Source organism: Primulina eburnea, chromosome 3, assembly GCF_022965805.1.
Source record: "Primulina eburnea isolate SZY01 chromosome 3, ASM2296580v1, whole genome shotgun sequence".
Lineage (NCBI taxonomy): Eukaryota > Viridiplantae > Streptophyta > Magnoliopsida > Lamiales > Gesneriaceae > Primulina > Primulina eburnea.
Genome location: NC_133103.1, coordinates 7,835,815 through 7,850,559, shown reverse-complemented (window position 1 = coordinate 7,850,559; position 14,745 = coordinate 7,835,815). Strand labels below are relative to the sequence as shown.

At 35.8% G+C, this 14,745-nt stretch overlaps 2 protein-coding genes and 1 pseudogene across 4 annotated transcripts; 2 read left to right on the top strand and 1 right to left on the bottom strand.

Moving 5' to 3' along the window:
* Positions 1–234: 234 nt before the first annotated feature.
* Positions 235–3,457, top strand: LOC140825938 (uncharacterized). 3 transcript variants are annotated; one of them, XM_073187988.1, is made up of 2 exons: positions 235–389; positions 2,103–3,457. In XM_073187988.1, exon 2 carries the CDS (start codon positions 2,166–2,168, stop codon positions 3,255–3,257), a length of 1,092 nt encoding a protein of 363 aa, XP_073044089.1. In that variant the 5' UTR covers positions 235–389; positions 2,103–2,165; the 3' UTR covers positions 3,258–3,457. The 3 variants fall into 3 exon arrangements, with proteins under 3 accessions (XP_073044089.1, XP_073044091.1, XP_073044090.1); XM_073187990.1 differs by having other exon boundaries at positions 236–389; positions 2,165–3,457; XM_073187989.1 differs by lacking the exon at positions 235–389 and adding an exon at positions 403–564.
* Positions 3,458–4,950: 1,493 nt separating this feature from the next.
* Positions 4,951–10,206, top strand: LOC140828706 (uncharacterized). The gene is made up of 6 exons (XM_073191625.1): positions 4,951–5,339; positions 5,873–6,403; positions 6,701–6,724; positions 8,535–8,738; positions 8,860–9,264; positions 9,669–10,206. The coding sequence occupies exons 1-6, from the start codon at positions 5,162–5,164 to the stop codon at positions 10,040–10,042; spliced, it is 1,716 nt and encodes a 571-aa protein (XP_073047726.1). The 5' UTR covers positions 4,951–5,161; the 3' UTR covers positions 10,043–10,206.
* A 992-nt stretch (positions 10,207–11,198) lies between these two features.
* On the bottom strand, positions 11,199–14,238 carry LOC140825937 (probable clathrin assembly protein At4g32285; annotated as a pseudogene).
* Positions 14,239–14,745: the final 507 nt, after the last annotated feature.

Sequence of the window (14,745 nt, the reverse complement as noted above, 5' to 3'; positions counted from 1 at the left end):
ATTAAAAATAAAACCTCAAAAACTATTCTCAATTATTTATAGTTAATGTGATACCAATGTCTCAAGAATATCAAAACTCGAATAAGGACAAATTCATTTCGACTTAAAAAAAAAAAACTTCCAAAACTATTCAGACCAAAAAAATTACTTAATTATATTTATTTCATATAAATATTTATTGATTATAAAAATTTCCAGAGCTATAATTAACTGCTTGTGCGGAGAAAGCAACAATTATGAAATTGTTATTAAATGATATTTCATTTCTCTCTCAGCTATTCATAGTTCCCCTTTTTCCTGCATACACTCTCTATACGTATAATAATATCGCAACAGTTCTGGCATTTTCCAAATACGTACGACGATACATGGAATTTCAACGATGAAAGGTATGTGAAAGTGGTCAAAGCCTAAATGGATTTATTGAATTTTGTGTGCGAATTTTGGGGAATTATCATTCCTTACCTAATTGGAGATACTCGTTGACTTTTTTTTCCTCGTCATTCTGTTACGCAGTTTTGTTTTCTTCTGTTTATTAATGGCGTTGATTGTTCGAATCCTACGGTTAAAATCTTTTCTTTTTTGTTTTGTGTGGGTGTGTATTTAATTGCAGATAGATTAAGTTGGATTTTGATTATGTTTTGAGGTTGAGTATTAATCGCTTAAGGTTGGCGTTTTGTTCTCCTTCAGCTAGTAGATATGGAATGCGGTATTATGTGGATAAATGACGGATTGCGTTATTTAGGAAGTAATCCCATGTTTAAACTAGTGAAAAGTGATAAGTATGAATAACCTTCCATATTTGGAAGGAAGTGTCATTTCAAGTATCATTTTAAAAAATGTATTAAATTCTTTAATCCGAAGGAAAATAATGGACATCAATGCAGAGCATGCCTAAAATTGTTTTTGCATGAAACTTAAACTTTGTATGCGTTCTTAGAGTCATTAGTTAAAAGAGATTAATTTAAAATGCATGACAAGTTTCCTGAATCCAGCAATACAATTGTTAAACTGCAGGCAGCATTTTTGCAATCTTTTCACTGTTGAAGCCTTGTTTCTAAGTCATGTACATCGAACTTCTATGATATATAAATTGTTCAACTTGGTTGGCCCCAAGTATTTTTGTTAATAACATGAGTGATTAATGACAATTTATCATATGATGGTTGCAGTTAGTTCTGTGTTTTAACCATCTACTTTTATTAGTGTTCTATATCATTCTGATGATACATAATTTGGCTTCTTTTAAGTTGATGTATAGATTCTGCTTTGCATGAATTATCCCTTCCCAGTAGAAATACAAAAACACGTGAAATTTCTTTATGTGATACTTGTACATTTACCTCACTAAGTCTGGAGTTTTTGTTGAAAACAATATAAATTTCACGGTCTCAATAAACTGAGAGGTATTTATGACATTTTTAGATGATTACTTAGGATGTTATCTTCATACCATATGAAAAGTAAAGGGTTTATGTACTGGTTTTTTGACGTGATGACAATTTTAAAGTTCTGTATCTCGCTGATGGAGTTTGGTGGTGGAAAAGAGTCAGAGACATCAGTAGCTGAGCCACAGTAGTTACTTGATAAATTATTCTGGTTAATTGAATGGCACTGAGTCGAGGGATCACACTCTCACTTGTTGTCAACCGTTGTTCTCTGAAGGAAATCTCATTCAACTATAGAGATACGCTTGTAGAAATCTTTGTACGTTGTTGGGCCAAATCTCAAATTTATTTGGACCTTGAGAGGAGCACAATTGAAAGCCTTCATATAGTTTGGAGTTTTATTTTATTTTATTTCTGAGGTTCCAGTAATCTATTGGTAATTTTGCACACTGCTATGAAAATGTTCTTACAATAGGTGCTGAAAATGTGATTTGCCTTAACTGAACGATGGCCATCCTGTATGTTTAATGTAGTTGACTGTCTTATTTTTTTCTGGGAATTTGGCTCTAATTTCAACTTCCGTGAAAAGTATTTGCAGTTGCTCTTTGGACTTTTGATTTTATGAACATCTGGCCAGATTATCAGATTCTACTAGGTTTTTTATCTGTTACTTGTCCTTTATCCTTCTTAAAATATTCCGAAATTGATATGCAGGGCATGATTTGTGGAACCATGATTCTGTGTTAGCAATTAATCCTGATAAATGTCTCCTGTAGCATGGCCCCAAGATCTCACCGTATCTCCTCCAGACGCACTCCTCGAAAGTTCATTTTCATTCTGATCTTGATACTTGGACCAATTTGTGTCATTGGAATTTTTACCTACGGTCAGAAGATCTCATATTTTTTCCGCCCGATATGGGACAATCCTCCTCCTCCATTCGAGCACTTACCACATTATTATGCCGAGAACATTTCTATGGGAAACCTTTGTCATCTCCATGGTTGGTCCTTAAGATCAGAGCCACGCAGAGTTTTTGATGGAATTATATTTAGCAATGAACTGGACATGCTTGAGATTCGGTGGAACGAACTCTATCCATATGTTAATAAATTCGTGATTCTGGAAGCCAATACTACTTTCACAGGTATTCTGAAGCCTCTCTACTTCGCTACAAATCGGAACAGATTTGCTTTTGCCGAAGAAAAAATAGTCCATGGGGTATTCCCGGGTCGGATTGCGTCATACGGGTCACATGAAGACCCATTCAAACTCGAAGCAGAACATCGTATAGCCATGAATGGGCTGCTTCGTCGGGCTGGTATAGAAGTTGGTGACCTACTCATCATATCAGACACCGATGAAATCCCGAGTCCCCATACTGTGAAACTACTGAAATGGTGTGATGGGGCTCCTTCTGTGCTTCATCTTGAAATGAAGAATTATATGTATTCCTTCGAGTTCCCAGTCGACTATAGCAGCTGGCGTGCTACCATCCACATATACAACCAACATACCCAATACCGTCATTCTCGCCAGACTGATGTCATTCTCTCTGATGCAGGGTGGCATTGTAGCTTTTGCTTTCGGTATCTTAGAGAATTTGTATTTAAAATGACAGCATACAGTCATGCAGACAGGGTGAGGCGAAATGAATTTTTGAAACATTCAAGAATTCAGGAACTCATATGCCGGGGAGATGATTTGTTCGATATGTTGCCTGAGGAGTATTCTTTCAAGGACTTGATCAAGAAAATGGGTTCAATTCCCAGGTCGGCTTCAGCAGTTCATATTCCTGCATATTTGATTGAAAATTCCAAGAAGTTCAAGTTCCTACTTCCCGGTGGCTGTTTACGTTCACCGGGATGAAGTTTGTGGAACGAGTTCTGCTCTTTGTGGAGGTCTATCGTGTATAGGTACTCGAGTTGAGATCCATTGTTTTTTCACTTTCTCGACTCGATTAAAGGCTTCAATATTTTATGCGATTTTTTGGTGATCTCCATTTTCTTGTATGTGTGAGAGAAAAATATGATACGAACCTGACATGGAATAATATTTTTTTACTCAAATTGACTCAACACATTGTCATCCATGCTTATAAACAAAATTATATAAGCAACATGTTCCTAGAATGGGGCAGACGATGAATTATATCACAAGGAATCTCTTTTCATGCTCTGACAATTCCCTTGTTTCATTGATTGTAAGCCAATGATATGGTAAAGTGGACTTCTTGGAGAGCTTATACAACTAAACTTCTCAATTCAACACATCTGTAAGTACCGCACTCGTCGATTTTTTTATTTTATTTTATGAAATTGATAAGATTTGACTAGGTAACATACGATTAAAACTGTGGCTCAAATCATATTTAGCTTTTAACTTAAATTGTTTTTAGATAATTATAGCCCGATTCCCTAATTGAATATCTAGCTTCTATCCATATTGGATTGTAAGAAATAGTTAAAATCAGTTTATGTGGTTGATATATATACGTACTTATTGTATTGATTATTTTAAAAACAAAAATGGGGAAAACATTAACAAAATAATAATAATAAAGGAGTGATGTAGAATATGACAAGTGTGCATGTCTTGTATATATCTCGATTCGGTGCAAAATTGTCCTCGCCCGACTCCTCGCACATATCCAAATTCTGGGTAAACGACATACAACCTTACGCTTCAATGGATGATATATACCAAGTTCTATCGCATACGAGTAGTTGACAATTATGCGATAAACACACATCTATGTATACAGTATACTTGGTTCATGGCTGAGAACATGAAAGGATTGGGCATTAAAATAGCCTAATTTTTATTTTACTTAAAAAAAATACAAAGATAGTGATAATTTGCTGGTGTAATTTGTTCGGTGCGCACGTGGGCAAACGTAGAAATAACATTTTCACAAATATTAATACGAAATAATGCATCATTGTTAAATGAAAACCCTTTCCTAATTTTTAAAATTATTTTATAAGTCTGAAGTATATAAGAAAATATTAGATCGACCAAAGATTTCATCTTAAATCAAGATTTGGTGAAAAACAGAAAGAGAAGCTGACTTGAAAAGTCAAGCTATAGTAATAATGTGTATAAGTTACTAGATTTCATAAAATTTCAAAAAATTATTTTGTACGTCGGTATAGATAGGGTTTAGGCCCTCTTACCAGCTGAAATTATTTTTTAATGCAATGCCTTTTTTTAAAAAAACATGTACTCGTAAATTATAGAAGCATGAGATTAGACTTTTACTATTCCGTGTATAAAGAGTAAACTTTTGGTCTAATATATTATCGTGTAAATTACGTTAATCATGTAAATGATACTGAAAAATTTTGTATAATAAGCTCACCATAATAAATGTATCAATAAGAGTGATATTTCTTGTTATTATTGGTCAAACGATCATTTATTTCATTAACTTACGTTGATATAATTTTATCATTTTTAATAGTGATATTAACTCTATGGCGGTTTCAATTAAAAATTTAGAGATAAATTTGAATGTTTGAATAGTTCAAGTTGCAAATTGCTATTATTGTGGTCACCCTAACCTATGTAATAACTACACGATGATATCAACCAGCCAGTAGCGCTGTAAATAGCGACTCCACTAAGACTGCAACAATCATCTAACATGGTTCAAAGGCTACCCCGTAGATTCATAGATTTGATCGCTTTATAGCCCCTACCCAAATCGGAATTCAACCTGTTTCAGCCAGATATCTCGAATCCAGGGGCGACTTTAGAACACACCAGAGAGAATGGCGTTCAATTGGACGGCTGTTTTTGCAATTTTGCTGGCGGCGGAGCTGGTGGGGTACGCGGCCGCAGCCACCTATGTCGTCGGTGACGGCTTCGGATGGGGTATTCCGCAGGACGGCGGCACGACGTATGCCAACTATGCTTCTCAGCATGTTTTCACAGTCGGGGACGTTCTTGGTAATGTGTGTGTATTATTTCATTACGTGAAAGGATTCATTGAAATTTCTGGGGTTTGATTTTTTTTTTCCTTCACAAGTTGGTTTGCTTAATCTCGTGCTTAATCTTAAAAAGTCACAAAAATTATCCAGACAAAAAATAATATATGTGAATTATTCTACAGTACGTAAGAGTCCATAGCAGAGTTTTAAATTGATGGAAGACATGGTTATGTTTGGTTCTGTCTCGAGTATCTGCAGAATGAAATCCTCTGTTCCACGTTGTACTTACGTTTCATTCAAAATCGATACATACAACATAATTGTTCCTTAATTTTCATCGTCCTACGAGAATTATTATACCATGTATATCTTCCGTGACACAAAATCTACCACAAAATGGAGCATTGAACATCATTAAGCAGTACTAGTAGCAGATTTTTAGGTTAATACTTATGCCCTTAAAATTTTTGATTTACTTTGGCATCATTAGATCAAAATCAAAGAATGGTGTTTTGATGACAATTGAGTTGATATGGTTGCCTTTGCTTTCAGTATTCAACTTCACCACCGGAGAGCATGACGTGGCCAGAGTAACAAAGTCGGCATATGATGGATGCAGCTCCACGAGGCCCCTTTTCTTAGCCACAGTCGGGCCTGCAAGCTTAACCCTCAACACGGCTGATGCGGACTACTACATTTGCACATTCGGCCAGCATTGTTCGCTTGGACAAAAACTAGCTATCAATGTCACTGCCTCTAAAATTAGTCCTAGCCCCGCTCCAGCTTCACCACCAATGCCTCCTAGCACCACCCCGTCACCTACACCGATAGTGGCACCACCGACGTCAAGCCCGTCTCCCGCACCGGGCGGCAGAGCCACCCCTCCAGCACCAGCACCAGCTCCTGGAAGCATGGTCAGTCCACCAGCACCAACTCCAGGCACGTTCCCCGGAACACCATCTACTCCTCCCCCGACTTCGGAACTTACCCCGCCTCCGCCACCAAGCTCAGCCCCGGTTAGAACGAGCTATGCTGCGCTTTTCGTTGTTTTCGCGTCCATGATCACCGGCCTGATCATGATGTAAATATGTTTGGATGGAGTATGTTATTTTAATTTATTGGTGTCTATGCAGTTGTGGCATTTGTATTCTTGTTTGTTTATGCACATATTTTGTGTGCAATTAATTGTTTGGTTCTATTTCTTTTTACGTATCTGAGGATTAGATATATGCTGTGGAGTTGTGTACTAATAAAATTAATTGGTTATTTTTGATGTTTTAGTGTATTTTAACAGTCATAGGTTGTATTTGGTTTATTGTTAAATTTGTAACTTTTTATTTAATGTGATTTTTTGTTGTGTAACTTCATTCATTTCAATAGATGCCAGAGATATATGCTGCCAAAGTAATACTTCAATATTTACCTTTTGATTTATTGTATATTGACGCATTAAAATTTTAAAAATTTATTTGATATAAAAAATATTTTAATGACTCGACTAGTTCTCTACTTCTAGTAAACCAAGAAGAAACACGAATTAATCAATGAAATATTAAATGTTTGGCAAAAATTTGTGTGAGACGATCTCACGAGTCATATTTGTGAGACAGATCTTTTATTTGGGTTATCTATGAAAACATATTACTTTTTATGGTAAAATTATTATTTTTTTATTGTGAATATCGGTAGGATTGACCCGTCTCACAGATTAAGATCCGTGAGTAGGTCTCACATGATAACCACTCTAAAAGTATAATATCCACCAAACAAATATAAACAAATAGAGACGAAGAAAAACATAATTTGGAAACCGTGTGATACCGGTTACCTCGAAGCCTACAATAACAATTATATAGTTTATGGATGACCTTTTCTACGATAAATATAAAATAATAAAAATACTTTATCATTAAATCGTTAATAATTAAAATTAAAACCATATTTTATTAATAGTGGATATAACTTTTTTGAAAAAAAATTAGATTTTAGACCTCCAAATTTCCCTATATTTACATATTTCTAAATTTGGGTAGGACATCTATATTTCAAATCGAATTCACCATTCGTACATGTTTATAATTAATGTTATATTTGGATTGATGTGTTTGAAGTTAAGAATTTCAAATCCATTGGTTTATATGGGCAAATCCAATTGACGACAGATTTCAAATCAATGCCAATATAATAAAATCATTTCAAATCTCTCTCAATTACTTCGTCAGATCCAAACGCCACCTAAATGAAGTCACTAAAATATATAAGGCTGGCTGCATATAGGCTAATTAATAATTTTCTCCAAATTAAATCTTTAAATTTCAGTAAGCTTGCTGTGGCCCGCGCACTTTGGTTTCGAATTCTTTGTTGTATGTTGTATCTCTAAATTTTTTATGATTTTAAATGTTGAAAACTCTAAAATTGTATATTTTCAAAATGTATATGAAAAATATTCAGAACTTGACATTTGGCAAACATGTTAAAATATACCTTCTTGAGGAGGGTGGGTAAATCCAAAACATGTTTGAATAAAAAGGTTTAATTTGCAAACTCCAAAATCTATTTTTTGGAGAAATAAATAAAAATTAATTAATTTCATTCTGGTTACGTAACAAAATGTTTCTAGGAAACAAATAAGACGACTATTTAATTTCCTCCATATATTTTCTCTATAAATTTTTTATATATATAAATTTTAGCTTTTGATTATTGTGATTAGTTCTTTTTAGCTTTTGAATATTATTCAAAAAATTCTTTTACATAAAAATATTTGTCATCTGGAAACGAACAATCTTAAAGTTGGTGACATAAAAATATTTATATGGCAAGGACTGAGTCTAGTCTACCTCTGAGAAAGTTCAACATTGATGGTTTCACACGTTAATATATTTTTTTTTACCAAAAAATTATTATTATTACAAAGTATGTTCCACGTAACACGGACCCTACCGGACCGAGCAATATTTGGTTAATATTTGACTTTTTATTGTGTGAAGAGTCCACATTTTGTCCCACGTATCCCATTCAACATTTCACTGGTTCAACGTTCAAATCACGTATGAAACCTAGGTCGGTTTTTGTATCCTATAAATATATGAACATATTGATCATACAAATGCGACCACCACACTCAACACATCTTCAATTCATTTAGATCATATAGACACATATATCTACAATCTTGTATCGAAGTCTGGTGGGGGCGACCCGAGATATTAAGAACACAGAGAAAATATGACGGCAAGATTAGGCATTTCTAACATTATTTTCATGACATTAGTTGTCATAGCAATGTTTCATAAGTCGTTGGCTCAAACCACACATGTGGTGGGTGACGCGTTGGGATGGACCTTTCCGCCCGGTGGAGAAGTAGCGTATAGCACTTGGGCCGGCACACGAAATTTTGCGGTCGGAGATGTGCTTGGTAAGTTGCAGGAAGTCAATATTTTATTGTGTGACCATTAGTAAACTATATTTTTATGAAGTTTTTGTTTTAACTAAATAGATATGCTGGTATGAACAATTATTTTTTTTTTTTTTTGCAGTATTCAATTTCACCACAGGATCACATGATGTAGCAGAGGTGACCAAGGCTTCATTTGATTCATGCAATGGAAACAACCCAATTTCTCGTTCTACCGATGGACCGGCTAATATCACTTTGACATCTTCCGGGGAACACCACTTCATTTGCACCTTCACAGGTCACTGTGGTGCTGGTATGAAGTTGTCTATCAATGTGGTCAACTCTCCCTCTGTCTCCCCTGCCCCATCACCGGCGGAAACGACCACCCCTCCACCAGTGGCTACGCCAGCACCAGCACCGCCGGCTAGAGCTGCGGTGACTTACACTGTGGGAGATAGCCTTGGATGGACTGTTCCTCCTGGTGGTTCAGTTGCTTACCAAACATGGGCTAGGGGCAAGAATTTTTTGGTCGGAGACACTCTAGGTAAGATTTCATCTTGGTCATAAGTTTAAAAGAATCTTAAATTTTATTAATGCGTTTGAAAGTTGATGTTTTTTAAAATGTTTAAACTTGTTTTATTTCTAAAAAACGTAACTTTTTTGTTTATAAAAAAATTGACTTTTGAGTGATTTAATATTGTTTGGTGAGGAAATTGCAATTAGCCGGAAAAGTTGGTATGTTTTGATATCTTTGTTTTTTTTTTGTCCAAAACCAATAAATCTTTTAATATTGTTGATTTAATATATATTTAAAATGACGCATATTAAAATTCACCTATATAAAAAGAGAAAAAAAAAAAGAGAAGCAAAACGCTTATAAATATTTTCCTGAAATATTTCCTTTTATTTCCATGTTTCTCATTTGCAATCTTTAATTGTAAAATGCAGTATTCAACTTTCCAACTAATCGGCATGACGTGGTTGAAGTTACCAAGGATGAATACGACTCATGCAACACATCCTCCACCGCCATCATAACCACCGGCCCCGCCAGGATCACCCTCAACTCCTCCGGGGAGCACTATTACATCTGCACCATCCCGGGGCACTGCCCAGCAGGTCAGAAGCTAGCCATCAACGTCACAGCCGACGGCGCCACCGCCACTCCTCCCGTTTCTCCTTCCACACCATCGGGCACACCGCCCTCCGGAAGCACCACAGCTCCACCTCCACCTCCACCAGACAGTTCCGCCCCATCTCTCGCCGTCGCAACCTTGCCCTTGACTTTCTTGGCCGTTGCCTTCGCAGTTTTGTACAACTAGATACGATGCATGTCTTTTTTATTTCATGATTCATGATATTTGTTTTATTTTATGTAATTTTCTCATCATATATATACTGTCTTCATACGAATAAATATGATTTTCTATGTTTAGTAGCCTTTGATTCTTGGATCAATAAAGTATGAGCTATTTTTTTTTTTTTTTGAGAGGGACTTCATATTTCTTGACCATTCCACCGCAAATATTAATTAGTATGTTACTTTCTCGTGGCTTATCTCGTAATTTTTATGCAAAACATACACGCATATATCAATTTTAGCATACAAGTATTTTATGACCCAATTGAATGATCATATTTAATATTTCTGAATTTGTGTTTTTTTTTCCCCTTAAAAATATTAAACCTAAGTCACAAAACGCGTGCATGATCTCCAAGAATTAGCCATGAGCTAGGTGGTTTGACCTTATATCGAAAAAACTGACTGAATTAAAATACGATTTCGTTTTTTTCAAAAAAGGTTAAGTTTTGAAAATGATTTGAAAATGATTTTTCCACTAATATAACAAAAATATTTTAAAATATCTATTTAAGGACTTTTTTATTCGTCGGACCGACCCTTTTCCAAATTTACTTATATCTTGGGAGGGAAAAAAATGGTGTTTCCCACTTAAAAAGATGAAACAAAATGCGTTCAGAAAGAGAGAAAAGTTGAGTCCAATTTGACCACGCAACGTCTATGCAACATTTGGTGGAATTTCTTGTTCGCAACTGTGCTTGAACAATGTATACGTGACCACAAGGAATTGACCTTATTTAATAGGAAAAATTCAAATTTTTTATTTTCAATTTTCATAAAGATTTATTGCGAAAAGATGTTTTTATCTTTGAAACTATTCCCTCGTAAAAAGGTAGAACACAGTTAAGACTATGTTACCTTCTAATTTGTATTACTGTCTGGTTTTGAGCTCGTAAATAATAAAATCAAAATATATATACTCAAAATCGAATAATATTTTTTCCTCGGTGTCATCCGAGGGTAACATACAGTATACATCAAGTTCAATTTATCCGATTTGTATAGCCTATGAGTTGGCTAGAAGGACACGACTCCTGTTTTTTCAAGAAAATCGAAACATCATATGTCAAATGAGTGTACAAATACTCTTGCTATTTATAGGTGAAAATATCTCGACACGGGCATGTGACAAAGGAATTATGTGACTACATCCCCAATAAACATGTCATAGGGAAATAAGTAACATGAACATTTAAAAATATATAATTTGCGCATATACACGAGTCTTACATGTATCCAACACGGATCGTTTTAATTTATTTTGTGTGTAATATAAAGGCTATACAACATTAGGTGTGCTTCACACGATTTATGGCATAGACTTCATTGAAATCTATATTCCCAAGTATTCTTCTCCCTATAATCTTTCAACAGTCAAGAGTTCCACAATTTTGCTAAAGAAGCTTTCCAAGATGAATCAAGAATAGCACCTCATGCCAGCAATGGTCATCCATCACATTGATACAATAAATTCGTTTACCTATGATCCCAGTGTATATAATCACCAAGCATTGAAAATGCTTATTAGTAACATCACAGCATCATTTCACCAAATCTCATTTCAGAAAATTCCATAAAAAGCTTAATAGCGGATAAAGATAGGTGCGGCAGACAACCAAGAAGGATTACTGTTTTATATATAAATGGTGATAGAATTTAGTAGGGCGACTAATAATACCCAGCTGGCACTCCGAGGCCTGAAGCTTGCGGTGTTCCATAGTAGCTTGCAGTACCAGCAACATTGGCCAAGGCCATTTGTCCTTGCATCCCATTGTTTGCATATTGCTGCCAAAGCCGTTGTTCCTGTGTTAGTAACAGTTGTTTCTTCTCTATGTCCGCAATTTGAACATAAGAAGGTGGTGGCACGCAAAGAGATGCAGCAAATGGATCTTGTTGCCCGACTGGTTGGACCATTCCATCCGGTGCAGGTAACGCCAAAACTGGCATATTTTTGCTTGTTTGCGGCAGTGCTACACTGCTTGAACTTCCAACGCTCATTCAGAATAATTAGTTTGTTGCCTTATGGCCCCCTGATCATACAATCCACTTAATAGCAATGAATTGAACTTGAAGCCACCAGGAAGATTTGCCTTTGCTGTGATAAATGGCTGGAAGATTCCACCAAGACTAGTTCCCAGTCAGCTTTACCACTCTCAGCTGCTGGATTCTGCCATGCTGAAGTCAAGACAGGCTCTCCATCAGGAGAAAATTCTTCCCAAACATAATTTTTTCCTGCATCAGCAGGCACTGAAAACAAGGAGAGTACCAATTTATCGTCATATTCATCAGCTGATATTGCATTTTTCAAATTCACAAGGTCTCCAGTGACCTGCTGCTTCGGCTTGTCTAGGGACTGTGGCGTGGTTGGAGAGTTGTAATTCTCTGGTGGAGGGAGAGCTTTTATTTCATATATATCAGGTCCTTTCTCCACTTTGAGTTTTAGGAAAACCTCTTCCTTGATTTCCTCTGTGCTCTTTAGCCTATTAGCCTTTTCCCGCAAGAACCCCTCAAGTTCCCAAAAGTTTATCCGTAATTTTCTGCACTTCAGGGAATTCGGACGATCTCACCAACCCTAGATCCTTACACCAACTATAGAACACAACAAGTTCATCAATCGGTCTTCGACGCATCAACATACACATCAAAAGTCTTAACACAGGAAGCATATTCTAGCTCCAAGAAATGATCGAGCAAAAGATTCAATGAATTAGATACATCTGCATAAAACCTAAAACTCTCTTTTACAAGCAAGGATAGTGCTACAAGCACCATCTTACTGTTATTTGCAGCTCCTGTTGGTTTAGAAGCCAATAGTCGACCAAGAATCTGGAGCAACTGAATTAATCTCTCCAAAATTCTCCAGGGCTCCATTTCCTTATCAGATATCATTTCTTTGCTCTCCCTTTGAATTTCGTTCAGATCTGCATATGACCTCAACTTCCTGTGTGTATCATAATGAGCTTGATCTCTGAGCTCTCCATACTCGTACTCATTCCTCTGCTTCTCACCATGAACAACACTGAGTCTCCTCTCATACATCATGAAACCAAGCTTTTGATCCAAGTACAATGCATAGTTACGTTCCTCACGGATCCTGAATGGTCCCACGAGCTTGAGTGAGCCTCATCTCGAAAATCTGACAAATTTAGAAACCTCGTCCCCTTCGGGATGACCAACATAATCTCCTGTCCAAAACCGGGTCCCCATCACTCAACAATCTATTCACAAGCATCAAGGTCTTCAAGGCCACAACCCAATCACGGGTTTTGCTCAGCTTTTTTGAAATCACCAAAACACATGTCACGACGTACCCTCTTGAATACGATAACATATTCAATATTTCCCTCACATACTTGTCATCTGCAGGCTCATTTTCATGTGTTGTGGCTTTCACAATCAACACCTCAAGGTCAGGGGCAACGCTGCCTGTCACTTTTACTAAACTTATGCTAGTATGATCCTTCACCGCCCCAATTGCCTTTCTGATCGTCCTGGATGCCATCAAAACAACCACTAAACCAAATCTTAATCTCGTTCTCACTCAAATCTTGATCCCATAACACTTGACTGATTCCCGAATCTCAGTTTCTCCTGTAGTTGTTGAAACTGTTTGAAAATGCAGTGAATAAGAGTACCATAAGATCTCCTAATAAAAAGTAAAAACCGATACATTTATGGGAATGGGCTTCAAGTTCTAATCACATCGATTCTTGCACGCATAATACGTGAAACACATTTCTTTTTCTTTCCACATACTTTAATCGGGAAAAAAAGCATGACATCACTGCCGGGACAACATACGCTCGCATGCAGTTTCCTACGCAGTCAAATAAAGGGAAATTTTGAAATACGGATCTTACATCATGATCTTAAAAACCAATCTTTCGATTGAAAAGCAGAATCGATCAATAAACTCTCACATTAAGAAATGCTTACTGTATATACAATCTAGAAGGTTGGTGAGAAAAAGAAAAAAAAAACTTACGTTGGTTTTGAAGTATCTTGATGAAGAGAAGACGATCAATCTTCCGGAGGTCACCGTCGCCGGAAAATCCACAAGGAGAAGAAGAGAAAGAGATGGAAACAGTAACGCAGCAATGGATGAATCATTAAACCACTTGACGAGGTTTGTATTTACACTTTCCTCTCGTCTTTATATATTCATTTATTGGCAAATGGGAATGAAAAGATAACGACTCGATTAATATATGAAAATATTGGAAACTAATTTTACTTTTAAAAAGGAAATTTATCTATAATCGGTGGAAAATCTTAGTTGTCAAAAATCCAATTCTGATAATATTTTATGCTAAATCAACACGTAAAACATTATATCATGATAATTAAATTTTTTTTGGATAAAATCTATTTTTTAAAAATATTAATGTGCTTATTATTAAAATTTAATAATATAATTAAATTTCGAGTTTCAGACCATAATAATAATGATATATCTATATATAACTCATTGAAAATACATTCAAATAATCCAATAATTTGATATTTATAATTTGAGTGAGTTTCATATGAGACCGTCTCACGGATCATAATCTGTGAGACATGTCAATCCTACTCATATTCACAATAAAAAGTAATACTCTTAACATAAAAAATAATATTTTTTCATGGGTGACCCAAATAAGATATCTGTCTCACAAATACGAC

Bases quoted from the DNA above. Each gene is read 5' to 3' on its own strand.
- LOC140825938 (XM_073187988.1), top strand. From the start codon at position 2,166: ATGGCCCCAAGATCTCACCGTATCTCCTCCAGACGCACTCCTCGAAAG.
- LOC140828706 (XM_073191625.1), top strand. From the start codon at position 5,162: ATGGCGTTCAATTGGACGGCTGTTTTTGCAATTTTGCTGGCGGCGGAG. The intron at 6,404-6,700 runs AAATATGTTTGG...TCATTTCAATAG, and splicing joins CACCGGCCTGATCATGATGT to ATGCCAGAGATATATGCTGC. The intron at 6,725-8,534 runs GTAATACTTCAA...CGAGATATTAAG, and splicing joins CAGAGATATATGCTGCCAAA to AACACAGAGAAAATATGACG.